Genomic DNA, 26,532 nt, shown 5'->3' with positions numbered 1-26,532 from the left:
GCTTTTGACAAAATTCAACACCCATTTATGATAAAAACTCTCCAGAAAGTGGGCATAGAGGGAACCTACCTCAACATAATAAAGGCCATATATGACAAACGCACAGCAAACATCATTCTCAATGGTGAAAAACTGAAAGCATTTCCTCTAAGATCAGGAACGTGACAAGGATGTCCACTCTCGCCACTATTATTCAACATAGTTTTGGAAGTCCTAGCCACGGCAATCAGAGAAGAAAAAGAAATAAAAGGAATGCAAATTGGAAAAGAAGAAGTAAAACTGTCACTGTTTGCAGATGATATGATACAGTACATAGAGAATCCTAAAGATGCCACCAGAAAACTACTAGAGCTAATCAATGAATTTGGTAAAGTTGCAGGATACAAAATTAATGCACATAAATTTCTTGCATTCCTGTACACTAACAATGAAAGATCAGAAAGAGAAATTAAGGAAACAATCCCATTCACCACTGCAACAAAAAGAATAAAATACCTAGGAATAAACCTACCTAAGGAGGTAAAAAACCTGTACTCAGAAAACTATAAGACACTGATGAAAGAAATCAAAGATGACACAAACAGATGGAGAGATATATCATGTCCTTTGATTGGAAGAATCAATATTGTGAAAATGACTATACTACCCAAAGCAATCTACAGATTCAATGCAATCCCTATCAAATTACCAGTGGCATTTTTTACAGAACTAGAACAAAAAAATCTTAAAATTTGTATGGAGACACAGAAGACCCCGAATAGCCAAAGCAGTCTTGAGGGAAAAAAACAGAGCTGGAGTAATCAGACTCCCTAACTTCAGACTATACTACAAAGCTACAGTAATCAAGACAATATGGTACTGGCACAAAAATAGAAATATAGATCAATGGAACAGGATAGAAAGCCCAGAGATGAACCCATGCACCTATGGTCAACTAATCTATGACAAAGGAGGCAAGGATATTCCATGGAGAAAAGACAGTCTCTTCAATAAGTGGTGCTGGGAAAACTGGACAGCTACATGTAAAAGAATGAAATTAAAACACTCCCTAACACCATACACAAAAATAAACTGAAAAAAAATAAATAAATAAACTGAAAATGGATTAGAGACCTAAATGTAAGATTGGACACTATAAAACTCTTAGAAGAAAACATAGGAAGAACACTCTTTGACATAAATCACAGCAAGATCTTTTATGATACATCTCCTAGAGTAATGGAAATAAAAAATAAACAAATGGGACCTAATGAAACTTAAAAGCTTTTGCACAGCAAATGAAACTACAAACAAGACGAAAAGACAACCCTCAGAATGGGAGAAAATATTTGCAAACGAATTAACGGACAAAGGATTAATCTCCAAAATATATAAACAGCTCATGCAGCTCAATATTAAAAAAAACAAACAATGCAATCAAAAAATGGGCAGAGACCTAAATAGACATTTCTCCAAAGAAGACATACAGATGGCCAAAAAGCACATGAAAAGCTGCTCAGCATCACTAATTATTAGAGAAATGCAAATCAAAACTACAACGAGGTATTACCTCACACCAGTTAGAATGGGCATCATCAGAAAATCTACAAACAACAAATGCTAGAGAGGGTGTGGAGAAAAGGGAACCCTCTTGCACTGTTGGTGGGAATGTAAATTGATACAGCCACTATGGAGAACAGTATGGAGGTTCCTTAGAAAACTAAAAACAGAATTACCATATGATCCAGCAATCCCACTACTAGGCATATACCCAGAGAAAACCATAACTGAAAAAGACACATGCACCCCAGTGTTCATTGCAGCACTATTTACAATAGCCAGGTCATGGAAACAACCTAAACGCCCATCGACAGACGAATGGATTAAAGAAGATGTGGTATATATATACAATGGAATATTAGCCATAAAAAGGAACAAAACTGGGTCATTTGTAGAGACGTGGATGGATCTAGAGACTGTCATACAGAGTGAAGTAAGCCAGAAAGAGAAAAACAAATATTGTGTATTAACGCATATATGTGGAACCTAGAAAAGTGGCACAGATGAACCGGTTTTCAGGGCAGAAATAGAGACACAGATGTAGAGAACAAACGTATGGACACCAAGGGGGAAAGTGGGGTGTGTGTGTGTGTGATGAATTGCGAGATTGGGATTGACATGTATACACTAATATGTATAAAATGGATGACTAATAAGAACCTGCTGTATAAAAAATAAAATAAAATTCAAAAAGAAAAAAAAAAGAAACTTCTAAATGATATTCTTCAAGAAGAGGAAGAAAAGTAACTCCAGAGAGAAGATCAGCAATGAAAAAGGAAAAGTTGAACAGAGAAACTGGCACTATGACGGTAAATCTATACAAATTTTGTGTGTATAAAATAATAATGTCTAACTTTGGGGATAACAGAAGGGAACCAAAATACTAGACAACAGTGGCAAAGGGGAGGTAATCCCATTTAATCTTTTAGGGTCCTTGTATTGTTTGCAGTGCAGGGGGGGGCGGTTAGATGCTGATTAACTTTAGACTTTGTTAATTTAAATACATGGTGAACTTTTAAGGGTAACTGCTATAGAAATAGGATGTATAACCTTCTGATCTAAAGAGTACTCTAAATACTCTGAAGAGTATTTAGAAAAGGACAACCCCCCAACCCCCCCACAAAAACTCAATCTTAATCAGTCTAAAATGAGGCAAAAAAGGAGAAAAAAAGAGATATAGAAAGAACAAAAAGGAAGTATCAAGTGCTCTACCCACACCCACACCAGTCATCCTAGCCTACCATAGGGGCCTCTTTTCTCTGTTTGCATAGGCTCCTCCCGGATTTTGGAATATTACTTGTGTGTGTGACGTTGTTATGGGATAGGAGAGAGGGTCTGATCAGCAGTCTTAAAAAAATGGAACTATGAATGGCTTTTGTACCAGAGAATCAGCACACAAGGAGGTGATATGGAACTACTCCTCCTGTTGGGGATCTTCCAGCCTAAGGGAACTTCATGTTATGACTTGGTGAATTCCCACTATAATAGAGACCCATACTCCAAGGGTCTAATATAATGTCAGGAATCTGAACAAGGATGGCTCTGGGGCCTGGTCCACTGTGGGAAGGAGTCTAAGCGTCACCTGCCAACTCCATTAAAGAGATTATGGGTGGTGGGCAGAGAAACCAAGCAGACTTCAGAGCCGACTCAGGTTCTAATTAATCAGCTCAACACTATGGCTGAGGTGCCCTGATGTCAACATACCCTGATAGAGGACATGGTGACTCTCTCAGGTGCCTCAATGTTGTACCACACACACAGGTTGTTTCGGTTCTGAGCTACCAGCACATCACTTCCTGGGACCCATTGCACGTAGGAGCAGAAGTTGAGGATCATTGTCTTAGAGCAGCTTTCAATATCATATAGGTGCAACTGAAGGAGGAAGAAGTAGATAGCACAATTAAAAGGAGATATGGGTGTCTTCTCATCTTGACAATTTTCCTAATGGTGAAATGTGGTGAGCTAACCCACCAGTCACGTACATGCTAAATTTCAAAGCTTACTCATCTTCAACCATAATCCCTTCAAGTTTATGCTGAGTTGACATATTCTGACTCTGGCCAAATAAGAGATGATCAAAAGAGCAAAGGTCTACACCCTAGGAATTTAAGTTAGGTGAAGGTCAGACTTTTTTTTGGCTGCGCTGCAAGGCATGTAGGATCTTAGTTCCTGACCAGGGATCGAACCTGCACCCCCTGCAGTGGAAGTGTGGAGTCTTATCCAGTGGACCGCCAGGGAAGTCCCAGACTTTCATTCTTAGAATAACTCTGGGCCAGAGTTACCAGCCTGGATTACACAAGTAAGGGCACCAGTCAAATTAAATGGTCTGGAAATTTGTGATGGCTTTCGTATCACAATGAAAATGAAACAAAAAATCACCAGAGAGTCCCTTTTGCCCCTGAGGTTGAACTCTTTGGTGGTACCATATTGAGATCAGAATCAATAAGGGGCTAGGGGGAGACTGTCCTCAAGCCAGCTTCAGTGCCATCAGATAAGTGTAGCTGAAGAGCACTGGAGCAGTAGGTGTGGGTTAAGGTCAGCTAGGCGTGAGGAAGAGGAATGCAGGCGTAAGGATGTTTCATGAGGATGTTTCACAAATATGATTTGTGAATATTAAGAGAGACATCAACTCCCAAATTCCTCTCTTGACTTCGGTGCCATCATGACACAGCCTCCTGAAGGGTAAAATGGGATGGGTGGTGATAGCAGATACAAAGAATGTTGATTCTTCTGTGCCTTTTGCTATGCTAATGGCATAGCCCCAAGAAATTATGTCCTATCCTGCCTCCCACAGTCCCTGCTGGCAGCTAGTACCACATCCTTTATGGACCAGTCTATGGCTAAGGCCTTAGCAACCCTCCTCACACGAAGTTTCCGGTCCCTGAAGAGAAGCTTGTGCCCAGTCTCGTTAAGTTCCAGCCAATCCACACGGCTCTCATGGCTGATGGTGCCAATGTTGTAGCCACCAATCAGGTCCACTAGAGAGTAAAGGAAACAGGGTTAATCACATACAAGGTATGAGGTGGCCTGTGAAAGTCTGGCTTTAAGAATGTTGCATTAGTCTAGAGAATGTCACTCAGGAATGTAAATGGGCAGTACAACATAACTTTGCTAAGATGCTGTATTTCTTCTAAAATTATAGAGGTTTTGTTTAACTCTGCAGTTATTAACTCAAAAGATCCAGACTCATCAAGAAATGTGATTCTTCTCTGGGACTCTTGGAGTTGTCTCAGAGCAGGTCAGAACTATGGAGCAACTGGCTTCTGTTCTCATGATGAACCACAATTAGAGCAAACACACCAGTGAGAGAAAGCTGATGAACGAAATGACCCTGGTGATCATACGTGCTCCAAGGAGTTACCTGCATATCTGACTGGCAGTGATATAAGAACACTTAGGGACAAAGAGTGGTGAAGGCACACAGACAAAATAGGAGGAACCTCTAACTAAAGTTAGGCTGGTCAGTGCAGACGATGAATATTAGTTTGGTCTGAATTTCATAGGCAATACAAGAAACAGTCATGCTTAGAACAGACCACTCAAGGTTGGCTAGGGTGCTTTCAGGGAGTCTCTTGAACAAAGCCCATTCACAGGTCTTATTGATATACATTATCAACAAGCAATGTGCCTGCTTTTGTTACCTACGCTTAAGCTGAAGACCAAATGCCAGCAGATGTCCACTACTGGGAAGACCAACTTAAAAATGAATTTTCCTTTAATTAAAAAGCAAAATGATAAATCCATGTTTTAATGCCCCAATTATAAGTACAACCATAGAACGCTAGAGCTGTGGGGACCCTATTTCTGTGAGCACCCTGAAATTACACACAAAATTATGCATGTAGATATTTTTCTAGGAAAGGATCTATGCTTTTAATTAGACACTCAAAGGGGTCGATGACCCAAAATGGTTAAGAGAAGAACTCTGTCAATGTACATTGAAGATAAGACCTACAGAGAGAGGTGACTTGTCCAAAATCTCACAGCTCATTACTGCTGAGAGAACTTAGGCCACTGGAACTTAGAACTTAAGCCACTGGACTGTATTATTATTTCTATTATAGATACTTACATTTCTGAGCTCAGCAACTTCATGTGAAATAGAAAGTTCATGAAATGTAAAAATATCTTAAGAACAGACCCATATGTATATGGAAACCTGATTTATGAGAGATGACATTACATACTAGTGAGCGAAGAATGGACTTTCGAGCAATGGTTAAACATATGGAAAAAAAATAAAATTAGATTCCTACCCACATTATGCACAAAAATAAATTCCAGGTAAAAAGCAAAATTTTAAATGCCAAAATACAGGAGGGAGTAGGGAGGGATTTCTTAAATAAGACCTCAAAACCCACAAACTATTTATTAAAAAGTGGTATATACAACACTGTAAATTGAACTATACTTCAGTAAAAAAAAAAGTGATAAAATGGACTACATTAAACTTAAAAATGTCTAAATACTAAGAAATGCTGAAAAGGAGAGAAAAGACAAGCCACAGGCTGAGACAATAGCTGCAATGCAAATAATCATCAAAGCCTATACACACACACACAGAACTCCTTCACGTAAATAAAGAAAAGACAACCTAATTTTAAAAATAGGCAATGGATGTGAACTGGCAATTCACAGAAGAAATCCAAATGGCAAATAAACAAATGAACAAAAAAATGAAAACAATGAAATATATTTTCATATACATCAGATTGAGCCAAATAATGAAGTCAGGCAATTTCAAGCACTGGAGAGGAAGTGGAACTGTGACTGCTGGTGGGAATGTAAATTGGTACAACCTCTTCAGAGAGCAATCTGGAAATATTTTAGTGAAATTGAAGATGTACCTCTTTCATGATTCAGCAATTCCATGCTGGGTATAAACCTTAGAGAACTGAAATACTGTATCAGTGAAAAACTAACAAATGTCCATCAAGAGAGAAGAGAGAAAAGATCCAAGGTAAAAATAATGAAATGTGAGGATTTGACAGAACTGGGTATGGGTACACAAGTAATAATAATATCATTATTATGAACAGCTAACATTTATTAAGCACTTATTATATACTAGGCACTAGTCTAAGTGCTTTTCATATGAAGTAGGTCCTATTTTTATCCCCATTTTGTAGATGAGGTACATTTTGTAGATGAAATTGAGATACAGAAAGGTGAAGTAATTTACCTAAGATTACACAGGTAGTAAGTAGAGAAGTGGGGAGATTTGACTCCAGAGCCCTGCTCTTAATACCTACACTACCTGGATATGTTATTCTCTAAACTTTTTAGAGAATACCATGCTATTCGTTATACTTTTTTCCTGTGCTTAAAACATTCCATGATAAAAAATTAACTATTAATATATACAGTACAATTTATAAATGCGAACATTTGTGAAATGCACATAAAGTTTGTCATCACTACTTATTAATGACAAACTATACAGAAAGTAAGGCCCCTTCCAGTTCTAAGAATCTGTGATCCTATGAAGTCTAAACAGGAAAATTCTTAAATTTGCTAATGGTTCTTTTCTACAATTCACAATTTTCCAGCCCTGAGATATATGCCTAGAGAACGTGAAAAATTGTATGGGCAGGCCTATACATACCAATGCATCTGTATCTAGACTTCTAGATATAGACATATGGATTTAAACATTTCACATATCCCCTGTAAGAATGAGGTCACACATTTACCCGATGCCTCTCAGATTCCTGGATTCTCCACTGCACACAATCCTGTGACATGGAAGTGCTTTATAAACATCTATTTTGTTATTACAATTATGAGAGAGTCTTACTCACCTATAGCAATAGTCTTAATATCAACAAGATAAGCCAATTTCTTATTATCCTCCGTTCCTCGCTGGCGCCTCTCATTAATACGGACACTGAAACATGAAGGGTCAGGTGAGGCAAAATGGGCTTAGGTAGCTGGGATGTTTAATAGGAGCTCTGAAATACCATACGGGATGAAGATTTTAGATTAACCTGAGGATATAGGAGATAGAAGTCAAAAGGAATTCTTTTGGGTTTCAAAAATTTAGAGAACCTTGTGGGGTTACCTGATGAGATGGGGGTTCATGAATTCAGTACGTACAGAACCCAGGGTATCATTACTCCCATATTCCACCAGGGTTAGCTCTCCAGCATTGAAGATCATGCATACCTGGGGGTGAACGGAATTGTTATACAGTGGAAAGATTACATGAAGAAAGAGAAAAACAGTCGAGGGAGGTGTACCATGAGTTCAAAGTGACACCCACCTTTCTGTTTATTCTATTCCTCTGCCTATTTCACCCTCCCACTTTATCTGCTGTTTTCTCAACCCCTTGCCACTTGCCATCCTGCTACACAGAAGCTAGAAGGAGGCTTATCAGGACAGTGATGGTGAATCAAGCTCTACTCACATTTTCATTTTCAAAGAAATACTTCTCATTGCCACCAGATCCCTGCCAAGCTACCTGTTAAGGGGGGAAAAGACATAAGGGACAATGTGGATAACTATCCAAGACGATGCTGAAAGAACAGGGTGGGATGCAGAGAGATGGAGTTGGGGGAGGCTTTGACATTGCACGAAAGAGATGCTATGTCAGATTTTGCCCTAGTCCCTATGCTTCTGGGAGATGGTGTACAAACAGTCCAACAACGGTGATTCATATTCCGGGATTCTAAGCCTCCCGGGTCTCATCCCCTGAAGCCAGGTCCCCAACACCAGAATGTTAGAGCTTCCCATGGAGATCTTCCCCCAGGGACTCTGGCTTGCCTGAGTAGCACCTCAGGACGCCCCATCCCCACCTCTCCATTTTTGGTTCCTACCTCACTAAGGCGATTAGTGTTCAGGTCCCCCAGCAACAGTGTGTCTGATGTGTGGGCCACCAGGTAGCGTTCTTTTCCCAGGATTTTCACCTCTTCCACCTCATAGCCATAGTGTGACTTGAGTACCACTCGGGTCCCCGATGAGAGGTTCTTCACAATCACCTTGGCAGGAGACGAGTCTGAGCTCCCCAGGCTTCCCCCAATCCGAAAGAGGGGTGAACATGCTGTGCCCTTCGCCCACCTTCACAGGGCTAACTAAACAAAGTATCATCTTTTTTCCTTGCCTGGCCTAGGATATCCTTGGTAAAAGGGACACCTCACATTTACATAATGCTTTACTATTTATGAAATACTTTAATATATTATCTCTTTTGATGTTTATAATACATACGATTCTGAAAGTTCCACTGGGTTAAACCAATCACTCTCCCTATGTTCCTGTAGCTCTTTGTACAAACTTTTATGATAACTTTACCACAGTGTGCTGTATTATTTTCTGATATGTCTGTCTCCTTTGCTAAAACGATCTTCTCAAATAAGGGACAATGTATTACAGATAACTATCTTTGAATTCTCAATGCTTAACAGTGCTGACACATAAAGAATGGATAAATATTTCTGGAGAAAATGGAAGACTAAAGGAATCAATGAATAATAAATGAAGGAAAGGAGGGTGGAGGTAGAGAAAAGAGAAAAGTGGGCTCAGAAACTAAGAAATGAGCTTGCAACATCATACACAGTGAGTTCAGAGGCCTTAGAACAAAAGAATTCAGAATTATAATCCTATTTATCAACTTCCCCAGTTGCCATCCTATAGGCAGTGAAGTTTTAAACCAGGAAGGTGTAAATGGCAATCTCTGTACCCCTTAAACCTGGTGGTTAATCCTTTTCTTACAATAAGCTGTAAGAACTATAGCAGGAAAGTTGCCAGAGAGTTGCCCTGACACATTCTATTCCTCAGAACAGCTCTGCCAGAGGTTGATTTGACTCTGTGCTGAGGCCAGACCGCAGGGAAGTACTACAAGGATGAGTGAGCCATGGCAAAATCTCAGTGTGGCAGGCTATCAGCCGCTTACCTGGCTAGGTCCCACATACGTCAGCTCAAACTTATTCTTGTAAATGCTCCTTCGGAGGCAGCAGTCAAACTGTTCCACTCCACCACAGAGTGTGCCCTGGAGGGAAAGTGACAGCATAAAGGGTAACACACACAATACGTAGGCATGTAGAGGGTATTTAGAGATACTCTCAAATCCTAGGTTCTAGAATCTACAGAAGAGTTGGCAGTAAAAGGGCTGGTAGTTTTTGGAAGTACCAGCAGGAAAGAGGTGGCAATTGCAGGACTCAAGAGCATCACATAGTGATGGGATATAAGGGAGAAATCATCCCTGCCTATAAAACTCTTGTCCCATGTGGCCTCCAATAAGGTATGCATTTCTCTTTCCCCTGTAACGTCAGAGTTTTAGGTTGTGGTCAAAAGGGAAGAGGACATTCTCTAGTGTCAGGAGAGGGTGCTTTAGGATAGGTGGGATTTTTCTTAATTTGAAAAAAGTCACCAAAGCAGAAAGGGGTTACTAGTCACACACCGCACAGAGTCGTGAGCCATCCCGCTTCCAGGCCAAGGCAGTGATGGTGTATAAGTTGGCAATCTCCTTGGGCTTTGCCTCTTCCCAGATGCTTCTTCGAGGGCTCCAGTTGAGTACCCGAAGTCTGAAATTAAGTATGTGGCTTTTAGAAGAGTTGGAGGCTGAGAAAAACTGAAAATGGGCCTGTAACGGAAGGAAATTAGTCTTGCTACATCAGAGAACAGAGGAAATAAAAGAGAACAGACAAGTTGGGAGGTGTAGTAGGAGAGGAAAAAAGTGTTCAAAGGAAGTAAATTGGGAAAATCAAGTCAAAAGTAAAATGGGGTAAGAGAGATAGGAGTGGAGAAAATAAAAAGAGATTGTGGCTGGTGAGAAAAATGAGCTGTTAGCGATAGAGAAATATGGAAAAAGAAAAGAGAAATGGTAGGAGTCAGAGAAGAAAGAAAGGAAGAGACAGACACACATGAGACTGAAGGGGACAGAAAGACAGGACTGACAAAGCTGGGGTTAAAAGCGCTCCAAGGAAGAGATGGAACCCAGACTCTAGCTATTTATTCACCGTTCCATCATTCATTCATTCATTCATTCACCAAACATTTGAGCACGTATTATATACTAGATGCTAATCTAGGCCCTGGAGACTTAAAAAAAAAGAGAATAATAGGCCCTCTTCTCAAGGGCTCTTCAATTTAACCAGTTAGATACAAACACCAAACTATAATATAATGTGATAAACACTAAGCCAGTGGTCTGAAAAGGGGCAAAGGGAGCACAAAGAAAGTGGAGATGAATTCTGCTGTGGAACCCCGGGGAGAGGCAGAGACACAACAAGAGCATGGTGCACCTTGGAACTGCCGACACGCCAATGGACGGTGGGAACAGGAAGAGGAAAGTGCACGAATTAAAACCTAAGAATCACTTGATTCTGATCCAGTCTCCCACTCTGGCTGAGAAGCAAAACTGGACTAAAGAAGAGTGTACACAGGGAAAGCAGGCAGAAGCTGCAACTGGAAAGGAGACCCACCTGTCATAACTTCCCAGCACAACAGACTGGCCCCCAGGACTTGCTGCAGCTGTGGTGAACTCCCGTTCCTGAGGGTCACGGCTATAGTCAAAAGTTTGTAGCACGTGGCCTTCCTTTCCATAGGCCACAATCCTCCGATCACAGCCTGCAGCCACAATGCTGTTGGTTGCCCAAGCCAAGGCATAGGGTGGGCATGGGTGGTTCACCAATTTCCCCTAAGACAGAAGTAGAGGGTTTCAATCACTCTGACTCTGAGGACTCCACCTCAGAAACTTCTCATTCCTAGCATCTGACACACTCACTCTGACAACCCTGCTCTGCAGGAATCTTTCTCCCAACACTTTCCCACCCTAACGCATCTTAACCCGAAGACGTCACAAATTATCTTTCTGTCTTACACTCACACACACATCTTTTATGACATATATACACACTTACTGATCTTGTGTTCAAGAGGGAACCTCAAAATACGTGTGTCTGCAGATCTTTAACATTCACCTAATAAGGCCCCCCAAAGGAATCTGTCCTACACATTAACCAATACCATATAGGCCCACAGGGAGCATATGGCCCCTTTATTTCAGGAGGGATACATTTAATGATTACACAAGTAATTCTTAGCATAAATGATTCAAGCAATAGAGAATTACATAGATTAAAACATGAACCTTCCTTTAATCCCCCATATTTTCCCTCTCAAGAGTAAACAACCCTTTTTTTCTATGAATTTATATACATAAATATATATTTTACATAAATGAGAATAATTTTCACTTTTCATTACCCTCGGAGTCTTTATTTCTCTTTGCCTCAAGGTCCCTTCCACCTGATTCATCCTTTCCCATAAATATTAAGCTCTGGCCTCCGAAAAACAAATTCTCTCTGTGGCCTCATCCAGGTGTCTCTCTGCCTGAGGTCTCATTCCTCTAGCCTCCTCTCCCAGCACCATGATCTAAATTCCTTAGATGTCCAACCTCCTCTCGGAGAGTTCTTGGGATTTCCTTCTCCCCCATTCCAGAGCATCCTTTATTCATACCTGTGACTCTCCAGAGCCTTCATCATCAAAGAAGTACCTAACAATGGTGCCATCTGCATGACCAGAGAGAATTCCTTTCCCAGAGCAACTAAAAAAGGGGAAAAGGAGGAAAGGAGAGAAATACAGGAAGACATTAGAGCATCCTGTCTCAACAAGAAAGTCCCCTTTGTCTGTCAAACACTACCCTACCTGCGGTTCCTGCTACCTGCCCTCTCCATCTTTCATACTATGGTCCCCCAGTCCAGAGTCCCCTATAGCTTTTCCTACCATTTCCAAGCTTTTGGGATACTGCTCTTCCTTACTCACTTCGTTGTCAGGGACACCACGTAAGAATCTGTCCCATAGATGGTAGATGATTTATTAGTTTTGGTGTTTGCCAAACGAACCTGAAAATGGGAGAATGGACAAAAGTCTGGTTAGGCTACTTTCAATTTCACCCAGGTCCTAAGGAAAGAAAAAGAAAAAAACAAAAACTGTTCCCTGGGTAGTCACCCCAGTACACAACTTGACCCTAAGGGAGAAGATTAACCATATACCTCTTTCCAGAACCATTATCCCCATGCACAATATCTCCTGTATTTCTCTTCCCTCCTTTACCTTCCCTTCAGCCAGTCCAAAGACAATGATGTATTCTGCTGGCCACTGCAGACAAGTAACAGCACTCTGTAAGAAAGAAAGAATGAAAAGGATAAACCTGTCTATGTATGTTAGCACTTTGATAACAACCTGAGCCTGAACATCCCACCACATGCCACCACTCCAACCACCTGTAGGGAAGGAGAGGAGGGGACACAACTGGGCTCTAAGGAGGAAAGCACAGGGGGATGAGCAGCCAGGCAGTACCATTCACACAGTAGGAAAAGTCAGAGCCAGATGTTAACAAAGGCAACTTCTCGTTGTATTTATAAGCGGATATACTGATACATGCTTGTTCATCCTAATCTCCCAGGGACTGGTTTGAACTTTACCGTCTGGATGAACTTGTTACAGATGACTTTCTTGTCACCCCTGTCAAATAAAAGGAGGGAAGCATATTACAAACCACTTCCACGAATAAACGGGCACAAATGATGCTGGGGGAGGGGAGGAATTGTAGATACCTTCCCTGGCCCGCTAGTGTTTCCTACCACTCCATAGAAGCCCTCAAAGGAGCCTGAGTAGCTTTGGAAGAATAACAAAGACAAAACATCACTCCAGGCTCCCCAGGATCTCACAGGGCCTCCTTGTTGATCTAAGACTGACTCTTCCAGGGATGGGATCATAGAACACGTGGTGCACGCAAAGGTAGGGAAGCTACAACGGACTCCAGAGGGCCTCTGCCTTCCAAGCCCCAGCTGGCTCCTCAACCTCTCTATTCCCCCCTTCCCAGTGAGGCATTTCTTCCTGCCTTTCCCTTCTTCTCTGGGACACCCCAACTCCCAATCTCTATCCTCACCAATCTTCTCCAATCTTGTAGACGTAGATGATGTTGTCAGTCTGTCCTATGGCAATCTTGGTGGAATCAGGAGAAAAAGCCATGCCCTTCACCATATAGCTCTTCCTGCCATACTAAAAGTCAAAAAGAAAAAAGGAAAGAAAAAGAAGTAATGAGTATCCTTAAAAGGGAAGAAAAGGTGGACTTCCCTGGTGGCACAGTGGTTAAGAATTTGCCTGCCAACGCAGGGGACATGGGCTCGAGCCCTGGTCCGGGAAGATCCCACATGCCGCAGAGAAACTAAGCCCGCGAGCCACAACTACTGAAGCCTGTGCGCCTAGAGCCCGTGAGCCACAACAAGAGAAGCCACCACAATGAGAAGCCCACACACTGCAACGAAGAGTATCCCCTGCTCGCCACAACTAGAGAAAGCCCTCACGGAACAACGAAGACCCAACGCAGCCACAAATAAATAAATAATAAATACATAAATTTTTATATATAAAAAAAGAATACTGTGCTCTAATCTACAAAAAGAAAACAAACAAAGAAAAGGTGCCTGTGTGACTGTAGTGGGCTTGAGGGCTTTATACTGAGAAAAGGAAGGGCGGGCCATTTCCTATGCCTGTGGCTAGGAAGCAGGATAGGAAGTTTTCTAGATTTATAGGGTCCCATCAACAGGTTAAGGTACACATGAACGTTCCCTTCACCTTCATGTCGGCTGGTTTGGTGGAGAATTTATCTCTTCGCTCCCCATGTTCATCATACAGCAACACCACTCGGTCCACTGTGCAGACAGCAAATTTGGCATTGTTCTGGGACCATGCCATGCAGGTGACCTTTGCAGCTCCATCCTGCAGAAGCAAAGGGGCAAAAATAAACCCAGGTGCTGGTCTAGAATGCCAAAAGCATTTCTAGTTCCATTACTTCTAGTGTGACTCTGGTCAATTTTCCTTCTAGCACAGTCCTTAAAACAAAGAGATCCCCATAATCCGTCCAGGTCTCCAAGGCCATAGAGCCCCGGATGGTGAGAACAAAGTGCTTCTAGAAACCCATAATGCAAATGCACTAAGAGGTGACATGGAAAATCAACTGTACCAATGTGTCCCTGCAGTGGCCTCCTTATTCCCTCATTCCCCAGGTCTGCTACTGAAATAAATGCAAAGTTTTGGTCTTTAGCCATTCATTCAATTAATGTTTTTTGAGTACCTTAATAAAAAAGGCACTTGGCCAAGGGCTAAGAGAGAGACAAAGAGCAAAACATGGTCCCTGCCCAAGGATCTAATAAGATGGTACAAAAAATGGGAAAAGCCCCATAAGAGAGGCACATATAAAGCACTGTAATAGTTTGGAAAAGTCTGAGATAATTTTCCACTTAAATGATCAACATTAAGCTTTGAAGAATGGATACAGTTAGGTAGGGAAATTACCTGAGGTAGAAGGAATGGCATGAGCAATGGCAAGTTCTGGTCAATAAATAGTAATTTAATTTAGCTGAAACTATATTGTAAATAGCAGAATAGAGGAGGTAAGTCAGGAAAAACAGACAAGAGGCCAGTTCAACAAGGGTCTTTGAAGCTAGGCTGAGTTTGGGCTTATTTGGTAGGAAAGGGAGAGACAGTGAAAGTTCTGGAATGGGAATTAAAATAATCAGAGTTGTGACTTAGGATAAACAATGCCACTTTGGTTTTTGTCTTTTTTTTTCCTTAACAATCCACTTCACAGAAGCCCAAGTTAGAAGCGATCAACTCCCAGTGAATTATTCTTGCCATGTCTGTCCTTTCCACCACCAGCCCTGGTGGTCTGTGGTTCTGCACTAAGGATTTCCCTCCTTGAAATAAAAAATTTAATTTCTGCTCCAATTGTTTAACTACTTGGGCTCTACAGCCCTGGCTTAAAACATTGTTAATTTTTACTCCTAAACTACCCACTTCCAAAGTCAGAAGTAAAAAAGGCATTTTTCATCAAAGTCCTCAAACCGGAGTCAGAAAATAGCCACACCACCACCTTTAGCCCCCTCCAACTCTTGACTAAATTAGGTTAGGAGGGTAGAGGGCTTATCAATTATTGCCAATCATCTTCCTTAATCATTTTGCCCAATCCTGGGCATTCAGCCCTTACCTGCATCATGACATCATCTTATTTTGAAAGATTGAAGGAAGATTTCATTTCCAATTATTCCATTAGGGTAAAGGAATTTTAGAAATACAGATTCAGAGAACAGTTTACTGAGCAATGAGCACACCTCTCTTTTGTTCTAATTTCCTTCTATTCTCTTAAAGCCACATTCTCTGTGAAGCCTTCCTGATTCTCATAATCAATCAATTCTCCTTTCTCTACAATATGTACCTCACAGGACTGTAGCGAGGATTACATGAGGTAGAGAACAGAATAATAGCTAACCTTTAACAAGCATGGACTAGGCACTTTGCTAAGCGCTTGATACGCATTATCTCATTTAATCTCATAACTGAGGTAGAAGCTATTATTATGCATCTTTTACAGATGGGGAAACTGAGGCACAGAAAGGTTAAGTAATTTGCTCAAGTTTACAAACACAGTTTAAGTGGCAGAACCAAGATTTAAATCCATGTGTGTCTGACTCCATAATCCACAACACTAGCTTCTTTACTTATGCTGCCCTGGTACACCTTAAACATTCAGTTATGACAGATATTCTTATTAGCTTTCTATTATTTTGTCCTTTGCATTTTGAATGTCCTTCTCTCGTCTATCAGTTTTCACACTGCTTTTCAGTTTACAACGTTCTCTTGTGTATACTACTTTCTTTAATTCTTCCCCCTAACCTCCTAAGGCTGCGATTATTATTACTCCCGTTTTCCAAATGTAGAAGTTTGGGTGAGTGCTCAGAGAGCCTATGTGATAAAGGCTAAAGTCAGGGGCATCACATCATTTATTTAAAGTAGTGGGGCGCTAGGACTTGAATTCTGGCCTCCTGACTCCGAAACCCAGCCTTTCTTCACCATGTTCTAGGGCTCCTCCCTCAGTGTCCAGCCTCTTCTGAATCTGAGATCTGCACCATCAGAACGAACGGTGTGGTCGTGTGCACTCCTTTAGGTGGGGCTTACACCTAAAGCGCTCATTTGAGAGGTGTAGATTAATGTTCGTTGTTTACACGTGCGCCTCTGCCTCTAGTACGAGCCTCTTGAAGGCAGGGGCAACAGCTGAGCAAGTTCTGGATCCCCCTGGAGCCCCACCATGGGACCTGGTACACAACCGATTCGTTAATGGAACGAAGTGAAAGCTACGGTGCTCAGCACTCCATCTCACCTACTCAACACTCTATGGACGTAGGAGAGTCCGAATCACAACTATAGCCTTCGGTCTTCTGCACACAGTAGGCGCTCAACGTTTTTAAACTTCAGTCCCCCACTTTTCTTGCAACATTAAGGCGGGCGAGGGAGGGAAGAAGCACGCGACTCCTCACCTGAGGGCTCAGCAGGGTCCTCAGGTGCTTCAACTGCATGACGAACACCTGTCTCTCAGATGCCAACAGACAGCGGACAACTCCCGTGGTTACCTGGACAACCCGCCACGCAGCCGCAGCGGCAGCCGCTGACGCAGAAGCGACCTGAGCGCGACACGCGTCGCAAGGTCACCGCGTAGGTTCGCAGCGAAGCAAAACAGAACCCGCGCAGCCGCAGTGAGGTCTAGGGCGGGACCCCACGCGCGCAGAGGGCTTGATGAATTCTCTCCTCGACCAATCCCATCGTGGCATGCAAACCCAAACTCCAGCCACGCCCACAAGCCTTCCGCAATCTCCGGGGTCCTACGTAATCGTAGTCTCTCTAGCTGTTCGATGTACGTAAGCGTGGCTGAGTGCCTTCTTTTTTTATTTTTTTTTATTTTTGCGGTACGCGGGCTTCTCACTGTTGTGGCCTCTCCCGTTGCGGAGCACAGGCTCCGGACGCGCAGGCTCAGCGGCCATGGCTCACGGGCCCAGCCGCTCCGCGGCATGTGGGATCTTCCCGGACCGGGGCACGAACCCGTGTCCCCTGAATCGGCAGGCGGACTCTCACCCACTGCGCCACCAGGGAAGCCCAGAGTGCCTTCTTTTAATCTACACAACCCTGGAGGAAAGCAGGGTAGTTGCTATTATAGGCCTTTTACAGTTGACGGAATTGATCCTAAATAGGTTATGTAACTTGCACAGGATCACAAGGCTGATAACGATGGGTAACAGGGAATACTCAGTATGTGTCTGCCAGGTACCGTGCAAAGTGTTGCACATGCATTGTCTCCTTTAATCTCAAAGCCACCTTTTGAAGGGGATAGCATTATTAGTCCCATTTTACATAACATGAGACTCAGGACTAGAGGGGTCACTTGCCTTAGCTAACATAGTGCGTTAAGGACGGAACTGGGATTCGACTCAGAGATGGTGCATTTAAACACCCTTTGTATTCCTTCTTAACTTCTAGCTCCCTATCTCCATCCCATGCTACTACATACCCTGTGACACTCCTATCCCCAGAAATGATGATGTATCCAGAGTCTTCGGAAGCAGTGCTTCGGAAGCAGTGGTCAGAGAGAGGTAAAACACCCTACTTTTGAAATGGAAAATGGTGAGTTTAAGACTGCTGCTTAGATCAGGATGCTTTATGGTTTAGGGCAGAGGGCAGACAAGAGCTTGGCTCACCTGACAGGTGTAGTCTTGTGAAACCCGGGGGTGGAGCTTGGTTAGGTTTAAAAGATACTGACTGACTTCTTGATCTTTGTTTCGATTGGGGTCCCTTTCAGAATTATTGGTCTAATTTCTTGTAACATACCAGAGAGATCAAGATGCAAAAAAGGACAGTTATTCATAAGCCACCTCCCGGAGGATCATACGTGGAGAAAACTGTTACCTTCCAGACAGTGTAGCATATGCTGTCCAGACAGATTCTCAGTTCTGAAGTCTTTCCCACAGAGTGCTTGCAAATGTCAACAGGTGTTTCTTTCACTGGCACCAACCTCCCCGTGGAACTTAGGAAAAAGTAGAGGACAGTCCCTATTTTCACAGGAAACAAGTAGGCCCCAGAGCCCAAATTATAATTCTTTTTTTTTTGTTAATAGTAATGTTTTTTTAAAATTTTATTTATTTTTGGCTGCGTTTTGGGTCTTTGTTTCTGTGCGCAGGCTTTCTCTAGTTGCGGCCAGCGGGGGCTACTCTTCCTTTTCGTGCACGGGTTTCTCACTGCGGTGGCTTCTCTTGTTGCAGAACATGGGCTCTAGGCACGCGAGCTTCAGTAGTTGTGGCGCACGAGCTTAGTTGCTCCACGGCATGTGGGATCTTCCCGGACCAGGGCTCGAACCCGTGTCCCCTGCATTGGCAGGTAGATTCTTAACCACTGCGCCACCAGGGAAGTCCCCCAAATTATAATTATTTTGACAAGAGAGTTCCAACCCCAGTTTTATTTCCAGAATCCTCCTCTGGATATAATGGCCGAGAGTGAATATAAACTCATTTATTCTTCACAATTATTACTGACTTTGACCGAATGAACAGAGAGACATACAGACAAAAGGGAAAGCAAGGGCAGGGAAGAATAGGCACAGAAATGCACGGGAGAGGAACACCTGGCACCCAGGGATCCATTAGTGTAGCTGTTCTTTCATTTGTCCCAAGACCCTGTTCAATCCTTTTCTGAAAATTAGCTCAGGGTTGATGAAATCAGAGGAATAAATGGTGAGGAGCTGGGCTGCCAATGTGGGCAGTGAAGATAAAAAGGCTACTGGCCCTCTCATGTGCCATAACCTTAGTTTCCATTAGTACATGAAGAATTTATATCCTCTTTTTTTCCTGCTCCCCCTTCTCACCCAAAAAAGGAAAAGGATCTAGGGCCTTGGTTTTCTATGCCTCTTTCTGGCTCTGCTCCACCCAATTCCAGGCTGGAGAATCAAAGCAAACACCTTCAAATAAGAGTCTGCTCCTGTCAAGTTGGTGGTGGTGTGAAGGGCCCTTGTAGTCAGGGGAGAGACAGTGGAGAAATGTTTTCAGCATATTAGACAGTATCCCATACAGTCAGCTCCAGTTTGTCCAAGAAACTTTATTGGAAAAATGTCCAAGGAGTGAGATCACCAGCAGCTGAAGGGGCTGCCAGGTGAGAGGGGGCGCACCTGAGGCTCCATGGAAGACATTGGAGTAGTGCAGTGCAGCATCTGTCTCCAGGCCCAGACAATTCCTTTTATTTGCTGGGGGAGGTGGCGTACCCACAGAAACACTCCTCTCTGAGACCCAGAGGCAAGATGTGGGGGCAGCTGGGGATGCCAAGGATTCTGATGCAGGTGAAATGGGGGCCCCATTTGGGACCTAATGGGATAGGGTTGAACAAGTGACTCTCTCCTGGACCTGGGGGATGGAAGGACATATCCCATCTGATATCCACTCCCCAGGTCCAGGGGCTCAGACCCTAACAGACCTACCTTCTGGCCCTGCTCACAGTGGAAAGAGAATGGATGCCAGGCCTGAGATTGTGGGAGTGTCATTACCCTCTGGGAGACTGTGGGATCCTTCAGTCTTGGGCAAATCACCATCTTGGGCGCTCCCTGACCCCATCCCCAACCCCAAGATGTTAGTGCATCTGTCTTCTGGTTCTGTTTCTTCACTCATACGTCAATGGTGTTGATGGAGGGTGAGTTTTTCTGTGAAAGAAGATGGCTTGAGTCTCATTTCAGGAAGGCGATAGCCTCCTCCATCCCAAATTTCCATTCTCCCTCTTCTCTTGCCCCTCTGTGGCCCTTCTCCCTTTCCCTTACTGCTTCTAGAGACAAAATCACCCTTCCCTCCCTCTGTGGCCGCACATCACCTGTCTCGCCCCCACTGGCCTTCCCTGAGGACTCTGTTCCGGTCCCTTCCCCTTCTCCTTGGGGTTATTGTTGGAGTCATTGTCCTTGATGATGTCATACTGACGGCAGAATAGCCCAATTACAGCTGAAACACAACAATAAAATCTGAACCTTGATCTTGACCTCCCCACTCACAGCCTCGAAAGTCAGTGAGATACCCACACAGTTTCTAGAAAATCTGAGAAGAAAATCTTTGAATTCCTGGTCCCCATGCACAGGCACCACCTTCTTCATCATCCTCTCTGGGCTCCCAAAAGCCTCCTCTCCCTCTCTTCAAACTTTTCCTGCCCATCCCTCTCAACTAAACATCTCCCCATGCCACTGCTCTCACCCCCTTTCTCCCAACAACCTTCACCAACTCCCACCTTCACTGAGCCCCACTCAATCCATGGTCCCCTGTCCAGCTGCTTACTCACCAGCCCACATGAGCAACACCACCACAATGATGACCACTTCCCCCGTCTGCAGAGGTCGCTCTCCATCTAGACCCTCCACTGTGATATCACCTGAGAAGGAAGGAGACGGACCCCAGGTTACAGGGAGCAGCTAGAGAGCTATGTCTGTGCAGACAGTTAAGGTTGGAGACGCTGGGGATTAGAGCCAAAGAAGACCCATCACGGCGTTGTCACTGGTAGCCCCTCTCTGGGAAGCTGTTGGTGGACAGGTGGTTAGAGACCAAAAAGCCGGGGGGCTGCAGGTCAGATACTCACTCATGCAGGCTGCAGCTGCTGTGAACTGAAGCTGGGTAAAAGGAAGCTTAAAAGCCCTTCCCCCAAGGAATTCATTACCAGCCTGTCTATACCCGGTCCCCTGCCAACCTGCTTTCCTTCCTTTTCTGGCAGTACAATGAATTAAATCATCCTTCTATTCATCTAAGCTAGACGGCTGCTTGCTTTGGGGAAGTAAACAGGAGACCAAAGGCCAGGTAAAGAGCCAGAGAATCAAAGCTTTAGGGAGCGAGGAATACCTGAGACCCTCACCTGGGCTCGAGCTGTTTGAGGGTAGCCGGTCAGAACCCTTGAGAGTTCGGAAGTGCACCCGCGGCCCTGGGGGGCTCTCTCCCCGAAGGCCGATGCTCCTGACCTGCACTGTGTAGTCACTGTCTTCAGCCAGGCCCCAGAGGGCACAGGCCCGAGTGGTGGTGTTCACCTCCCGGATCACACGTTGCCCCGGTCCATTCTGTCGCTGCAGGGAGTTGATGAGAGAGGAGGACAGCCTCACCCTGGTCCCAGGCCACCTCCTGAACATCCAAGCACTCCAAGGGAGTAAGGGTGAAAAGGGCAGCGTGAGCCAAGGAATCCCAGCTCCCAGATTCTCCCACAGCTGGGAGGGGAGCTGGGTTGGGGAGGGAGGTGACAGCAGGAATGTTCAGAGATCCAAGGACATGGGTTGGGGTAGCAGAAGGGTGATTCATACTTGCTGGGAAATGGAGTAGCCAATGACGATGTTGCCTTCTGGGACGTCCCAAGACACAGTGGCCGAGTTGGCTCTGAGGTGAGTGACTGTCACATTCACAGGAGAGGGAGGCCGGTCTGCAGGTGCCAGTGCGTTAACCGGTTAACAGGTTCCACCCACAGACTAACTCTGGTTACCTCCCACCCTCTCCCCCTTTACGCACCTGCTCGTACAAAGCCCAGGTCACAACTGACCAGCAGGAGGACAGTGGGGCTTAGATATGGAGAGAGGGGCATTAGCGAAGCCATGGTCCCCACCGAGTCCTCTGGGAGGCACTGGGGCATCCGTTTGACATCCAGGCGGGGGTCCTGGAGGTGGCAGGAGTTGTGGGAGGGTCAAGGACTTGCCAGAACGAGCGGGTGGGCAGCAGCTCTCCCGGTCTCCCCACGGCCCACAGCAGCTCCAGAGCCCCCCTTTTCCCCATGCCTTCCTGGCCCCCGCCACATCCCGGCGCCCCTGGTGCGCGGCTCTGCTCTGCCCACACCCACCTCCGCCGGTCCTCGCGGTCGCTCAGGCCTCGGGGGGCTGCTCGGTGCCCAGAGGGCGGCCCATCGCCCGACTCCGTGGCGCTGTCCCTACCCCATCCCGGCGCGGGCCCGGCGAGGCGGGCGGCGCTGGACCGAGCTGCGGGCAGAGGGCGGAGGCGTAGCGGGCGCGGGCCGCGGGGCTGCGAAGCCCCCCGAGCTCCGACCGGCCGCGCAGTCTGTCCGAGAGCAGGGGGCGGTGCCGGCGCGGCCCGGAGGCTGGCCTGGGTCCCCGGGGCGGGAGGCGGTGCGGCTGCCTCCGCCGGCCCCTGCAGCAGATGTGACCGTCCCGGCCAGCCAGCCGCCGCCTTCTGCAGAGCTGGCCCCCGTCGCTCCGCCGCAGCCCGGCCGGGACGTGCGGGCCCGCCCCGCCCAGCTGGGGTTCTCGCCGCCGTCATCAACGCCCCCCCAACCCGGTTCTTTCGGGACTCCTCCCACGACCCTCTCATTGGCGGCCTCTCGGGCCCCCAAAGCTCCCGATCCCGGCTCTGTGTGATAAGCCCCGGCAGGGGCGTGGGGGGCGGGGGGGATGTCGGGAGAGGCGCAGGTGCGAGGGTCTCAGGCACCTGGGAGGCCTCTCCCTCCCCAGATGGAATTAGCCGAGTTGGGAAGTGGAATTCCACCTCCGGTGCCGGAGGGGACAATGATGGAGATAATAATTATTTTGACAATCTCCTACTTGTAGACTGCGTCACCTTTTAAGTATCTTCCCCATTCATAATCTGATCTTGATTCCCTTCATTCTCTCAGTCATTCTTTCATTTATTAGGCAAATATTTATTGAGCGTTCTCTATATGTCTGGCATGTTAATAGCTGGAGATACGGCGATTATTAAGGGTGCTGGGTTTATAGGGGAAATTTAAAGAGAGACGACCTGTTTCTTGTCTTAGCTCTGGGACTTACTGTGTGGCCTTAGACAAAGAGGTTAATCTAAGTCTCAGGTTTCCCACCTGTAAATCAGAGCATCCAAAACCTCACAGGGCTGTTGTGAGGATCAAATGAGACAATATTGGGGAACGATCTTTATAAAGCTTATAACACTGTGTGAATGAGAGATTATGATTAATTGCACCAATTTGTTAGTTACTTCATTTATTCAATAAACATGTAAATCCTTAAGTTATTTCATGCTTTGGTTGAGCATGAGATCTGGAGTGAGAACCTGGGTGTGGGTCCCAATTCTGTCAGCTGTGTGATCTTCAGCAACTAACTTAACTTCTCTGAGCTTCAGTTTCATCATCTGAAAAATGAGGGTGTCAATATCATCATCTTTTTAAAAAAATTGAACTGTAATTGATTTACAAAGCGTTAGTTTCAGGTGTACAATAAAGTGATACATATATACATATATTCTTTTCCAGATTATCTTCCATTATAGGTTATTACAAGGTATTGAATACAGTTCCCTGTGCTCTACAGTAGGTCCTTATTGTTTATTTTATATATAGTAGTGTGTATCTGTTAATCCCAAACTCCTAATTTATCCCTCCCCCCCACCTTTCCCCTTTGATAACCATAAGTTTGTTTTCTATGTCTGTGAGCCTATTTCTGTTTTGTAAGTTCATTTGTATCATTTTTTTAGATTCCACATATAAGTGATATCATATGATATCCGTCTTTGTCTGACTTACTTCACTTAGTATGATAAATTCTAGGTGCAAATGGCATTATTTCATTCCTTTTAATATCTTCTTAATGTATCTAATGAGATACTGTATGTGAAAATGCATTGTTCAGTGTAAATAAATGTTAGCCAAACTTGTATTTAGGGCAGATACTTTGGTTTCTAATTCTCATTGCAGTATTTCTATTTCTGTGGCACTTTCCCCTGTAATATCCAGTTCAGTGCGTGCACCCCTGGGGCTCTGAAGCTTCTGTTGCCTTCCTTCTGAGAGGAGAGTGAAATGGGGCAAGTGGGACAGGGAGGACTGTGTGTGCTGAGCATGTGATCAAGCCATGGCCCAGGTCCTCTGACCTCTGCTGACCCTGACAACCCTGATCTCTGGCCTCCTGATGCATCCTGGTTCCAGAGCACTCGTGCCCAGGGATCCTTTTTGCCCTGGGCCTGGGTATTGTCCTTCCGGGCTCCAGGCCCTCCAGAGAAGAGGGCATTGTCTGAAGGGCAAGAGTAACGAAGACCCCGCGTCTTCCTCTTCAGGGACAACCAGAGGCTGGGGAGTCTGGGTGCCTGTAAAGAGGGACCTGGGGAGCCCCCGTGGGGTGACTAGAGGGCTGAGGACCTAGTGACCAGGAAAGGGTGCAGGCAGAGGTGTGCAGAGAGGCCAGGGTACTTGGGTTCATCACCACTGTGGCTCAGATAAGGCCCCGCCAACTGGAAGCAGTGTCAGTGTGACAGAAGGGGCTATGTGGCTGAAGAGGGAGGCACAACAGTGTGTCCAGAGTGTCGGACCATGCCAGGCACAAAACAGTTTCAACGTGTGATTGAGACCGCGGAGCCTGGCAAGTGGGAGGTGAGACCCTTTCTCCCTGTTGGCCTTTTGTGCTGATTCCTAGAATCCTGTCTCATCTGGACTTCCCTGCACCCTGGGTTTCTGCTTTCCCCATCCTCCTTCCCATCTTCCTTCCTGATTTTCTTTCTTTGATAGGCCCAGAGTACCAAGTGCAGGCTAAATCATTTGTGTGTGTGTGTGTGTGTCCCAACACTGTGCCTGCTGCCACACCCACCTCCAGTTCGGCAGACGTGAATGAGGCTCCCTGCCATTGACCTTGTCCCCCCTTCCCTCTAGTTGTCTGGGTATGAGGCAGCCCTGCCCATCATAGAGAAGTCAAACCCACTGACCCGGGATCTGGACAAAGCAGATGCCAAGCAGATTGTTCGATTGCTGGGGCAACGTGATGCTGAGATCTTCCAGGAGGAGGGACAAATCAGGCCCACATGCCAGGTGACTCAGCCGCATACTGCAAGTAACGATGCCCACTGCAGCCCCACCCCACCTCAACCTCTGCCCTCTCAGACCATGGTCTGGGAGCCCCTCCCCCGCCCCCCCAACCCACTGTCCTTTTCTTGGCTGTTGATGCCTGCCTGTTGCCTCCAGTGAGTCACCTCTGACCACCATGGTATAAGCGGCTGGAAAAGTCCAGGAAGTGCCGAAGGTACCAACTCTCCACCTGCTCCCTGCTTAAATTCGTGTTTCCCTCTACTTTTCTCTCTTCTTGGTCTCTATTTTTCCCTTTTATAAACTTCTATATCCTTACTGTCATCTTATTAATCAACAGTAATTATAGTAACTATTACTGCATAATACTACATAACTGACCACGTACTTTCACACCCATTACCTTCACAAAAACCTGTAAAGTTGGTGTTATTGTCTCCATTACTTTTCGGATGGGAAAACAAAGACTTAAGATAATCACAGTAGCTTTTGCCCAAGTACACGCAGCTAGTAATTGCCAGATAATGCTGCTTCCTATCTGTGACAAAGCTGCTTTCCGTCCTTTCTGCAATAAGTAAGGGTTTTTGGGGTTTTTTTGGCTGCGTTGGGTCTTTGTTGCTGAGCGCAAGCTTTCTCTAGTTGTGGCGAGTGGGAATTACTCTTCGTTGTGGTGTGCAGGCTTCTCATTGCGGTGGCTTCTCTTGTTGTGGAGCGTGGGCTCTATGCATGCGGGCTCAGGAGTTGTGGCTTGCGGGCTTAGTTGCCCCGCGGCATGTGTGATCTTCCTGGACCAGGGATCGAACCCGTTTTCCCCTGCACTGGGAGGTGGATTCCTAAGCACTGCCCCACCAAGGAAGTCCAGTAAGGGTTTGAATAAGTAGCTAAACCAGAGTTGGGGATCAGACTGAAGTTTCTTTCTCAAATCCAAGGTTCTTTCTGCTACACCATATTCTCTATGTTCTGTTCGCTTTGGGGATAAGAGGGGAGTTCTGTTACCAACCAAAAAGAGAATATGCTTCTCCCAACCTGGAGACCTAGGCATTTTTCTTTTCTCAGGAGCCTGAGGGGGGCGCTGGTGGGGCTGAGTGGAGGGATACCTCTGGCAGGATGGCATTCCTCATGTCGGTGAGTACCTTGATCGCCGGTTTTGCTCTCCGCCTTCTTGGAGTGAACCTCAGGACCATAAAGCTCTTCATAGCTAAGCTCCTAGGTGGACTGCCTCCAGCTCCGGCTCTCTTTCTTCTCCAAAAGCTAGATCTCAACATGGAGTCCCATTTCTTCTGAGCCCATCTGAGCCCCACCAGTCTATTGCCAATGTCTGTACATCCCACACACCCCTAATCCATCATCTCCAAGCAGCATATTTAAGAGTCAGATTCCAAGCAGTGCTGGCTT

The 26,532-nt window shown here is 45.3% G+C and overlaps 3 protein-coding genes across 7 annotated transcripts in view; 1 reads left to right on the top strand and 2 right to left on the bottom strand.

Annotated features, from left to right (window-relative positions):
- Nucleotides 1-16,982, bottom strand: part of IFT172 (intraflagellar transport 172) — a 41,944-nt gene extending 24,962 nt beyond the window's left edge. For 3 of the 4 annotated variants that reach the window (XM_060169858.1, XM_060169860.1, XM_060169859.1), the window contains exons 1-16: nucleotides 16,860-16,982; nucleotides 14,122-14,265; nucleotides 13,433-13,545; nucleotides 12,966-13,005; nucleotides 12,595-12,660; nucleotides 12,304-12,383; nucleotides 11,998-12,085; nucleotides 10,962-11,176; nucleotides 9,938-10,061; nucleotides 9,431-9,526; nucleotides 8,355-8,516; nucleotides 7,946-7,999; nucleotides 7,601-7,704; nucleotides 7,341-7,426; nucleotides 4,405-4,517; nucleotides 3,244-3,411 (exon numbers count right to left, since the gene is read on the bottom strand). In XM_060169858.1, the coding sequence (XP_060025841.1) occupies nucleotides 3,244-3,411; nucleotides 4,405-4,517; nucleotides 7,341-7,426; nucleotides 7,601-7,704; nucleotides 7,946-7,999; nucleotides 8,355-8,516; nucleotides 9,431-9,526; nucleotides 9,938-10,061; nucleotides 10,962-11,176; nucleotides 11,998-12,085; nucleotides 12,304-12,383; nucleotides 12,595-12,660; nucleotides 12,966-13,005; nucleotides 13,433-13,545; nucleotides 14,122-14,265; nucleotides 16,860-16,898 (1,692 nt within the window). In that variant the 5' untranslated portion in view covers nucleotides 16,899-16,982. Of the gene's footprint in view, nucleotides 1-3,243; nucleotides 3,412-4,404; nucleotides 4,518-7,340; nucleotides 7,427-7,600; nucleotides 7,705-7,945; nucleotides 8,000-8,354; nucleotides 8,548-9,430; nucleotides 9,527-9,937; nucleotides 10,062-10,961; nucleotides 11,177-11,997; nucleotides 12,086-12,303; nucleotides 12,384-12,594; nucleotides 12,661-12,965; nucleotides 13,006-13,432; nucleotides 13,546-14,121; nucleotides 14,266-16,859 lie in introns of those variants that run through there. The other variant, XM_060169861.1, reaches the window with a different exon arrangement.
- Nucleotides 16,983-17,163: 181 nt separating this feature from the next.
- The window catches only part of GCKR (glucokinase regulator), a 29,765-nt gene continuing 20,396 nt past the window's right edge, over nucleotides 17,164-26,532 (top strand). Inside the window, 5 exon segments of the mRNA XM_060168969.1 lie at nucleotides 17,164-17,233; nucleotides 17,854-17,997; nucleotides 24,988-25,154; nucleotides 25,297-25,354; nucleotides 26,194-26,262. Coding sequence (XP_060024952.1) covers nucleotides 17,995-17,997; nucleotides 24,988-25,154; nucleotides 25,297-25,354; nucleotides 26,194-26,262 — 297 coding nt within the window. The 5' untranslated portion in view covers nucleotides 17,164-17,233; nucleotides 17,854-17,994.
- Nucleotides 19,442-22,504, bottom strand: FNDC4 (fibronectin type III domain containing 4). Of its 2 annotated transcripts, XM_060169005.1 has the most exons (7): nucleotides 22,204-22,500; nucleotides 21,879-22,023; nucleotides 21,677-21,792; nucleotides 21,241-21,445; nucleotides 20,677-20,766; nucleotides 20,221-20,345; nucleotides 19,442-20,056 (listed from the first exon to the last, which is right to left on the bottom strand). In XM_060169005.1, the coding sequence occupies exons 2-7, from the start codon at nucleotides 21,997-21,999 to the stop codon at nucleotides 20,021-20,023; spliced, it is 693 nt and encodes a 230-aa protein (XP_060024988.1). In that variant the 5' UTR covers nucleotides 22,000-22,023; nucleotides 22,204-22,500; the 3' UTR covers nucleotides 19,442-20,020. The 2 variants fall into 2 exon arrangements, with proteins under 2 accessions (XP_060024988.1, XP_060024989.1); XM_060169006.1 differs by lacking the exon at nucleotides 20,221-20,345 and having other exon boundaries at nucleotides 22,204-22,504.

The sequence above is a fragment of the Lagenorhynchus albirostris genome, chromosome 13 (assembly GCF_949774975.1).
Source record: "Lagenorhynchus albirostris chromosome 13, mLagAlb1.1, whole genome shotgun sequence".
Classification (NCBI taxonomy): Eukaryota; Metazoa; Chordata; class Mammalia; order Artiodactyla; family Delphinidae; genus Lagenorhynchus; species Lagenorhynchus albirostris.
The sequence above is the reverse complement of the archived record's forward strand: the minus strand, read 5'-3'. Positions and strand labels throughout refer to the sequence as shown.

What these genes read in the sequence shown, in the direction of transcription:
- FNDC4 (XM_060169005.1), bottom strand. Translation starts at nt 21,999, where the DNA reads ATGCCCCAGTGCCTCCCAGAGGACTCGGTGGGGACCATGGCTTCGCTA. An exon ending in GCTACTCCATTTCCCAGCAA is followed by an intron (nt 21,446 to 21,676) that starts GTATGAATCACC and finishes AACTCCCTGCAG; the next exon opens with CGACAGAATGGACCGGGGCA. An exon ending in GGTGTTGCTCATGTGGGCTG is followed by an intron (nt 20,346 to 20,676) that starts GTGAGTAAGCAG and finishes GTTGTGTTTCAG; the next exon opens with CTGTAATTGGGCTATTCTGC.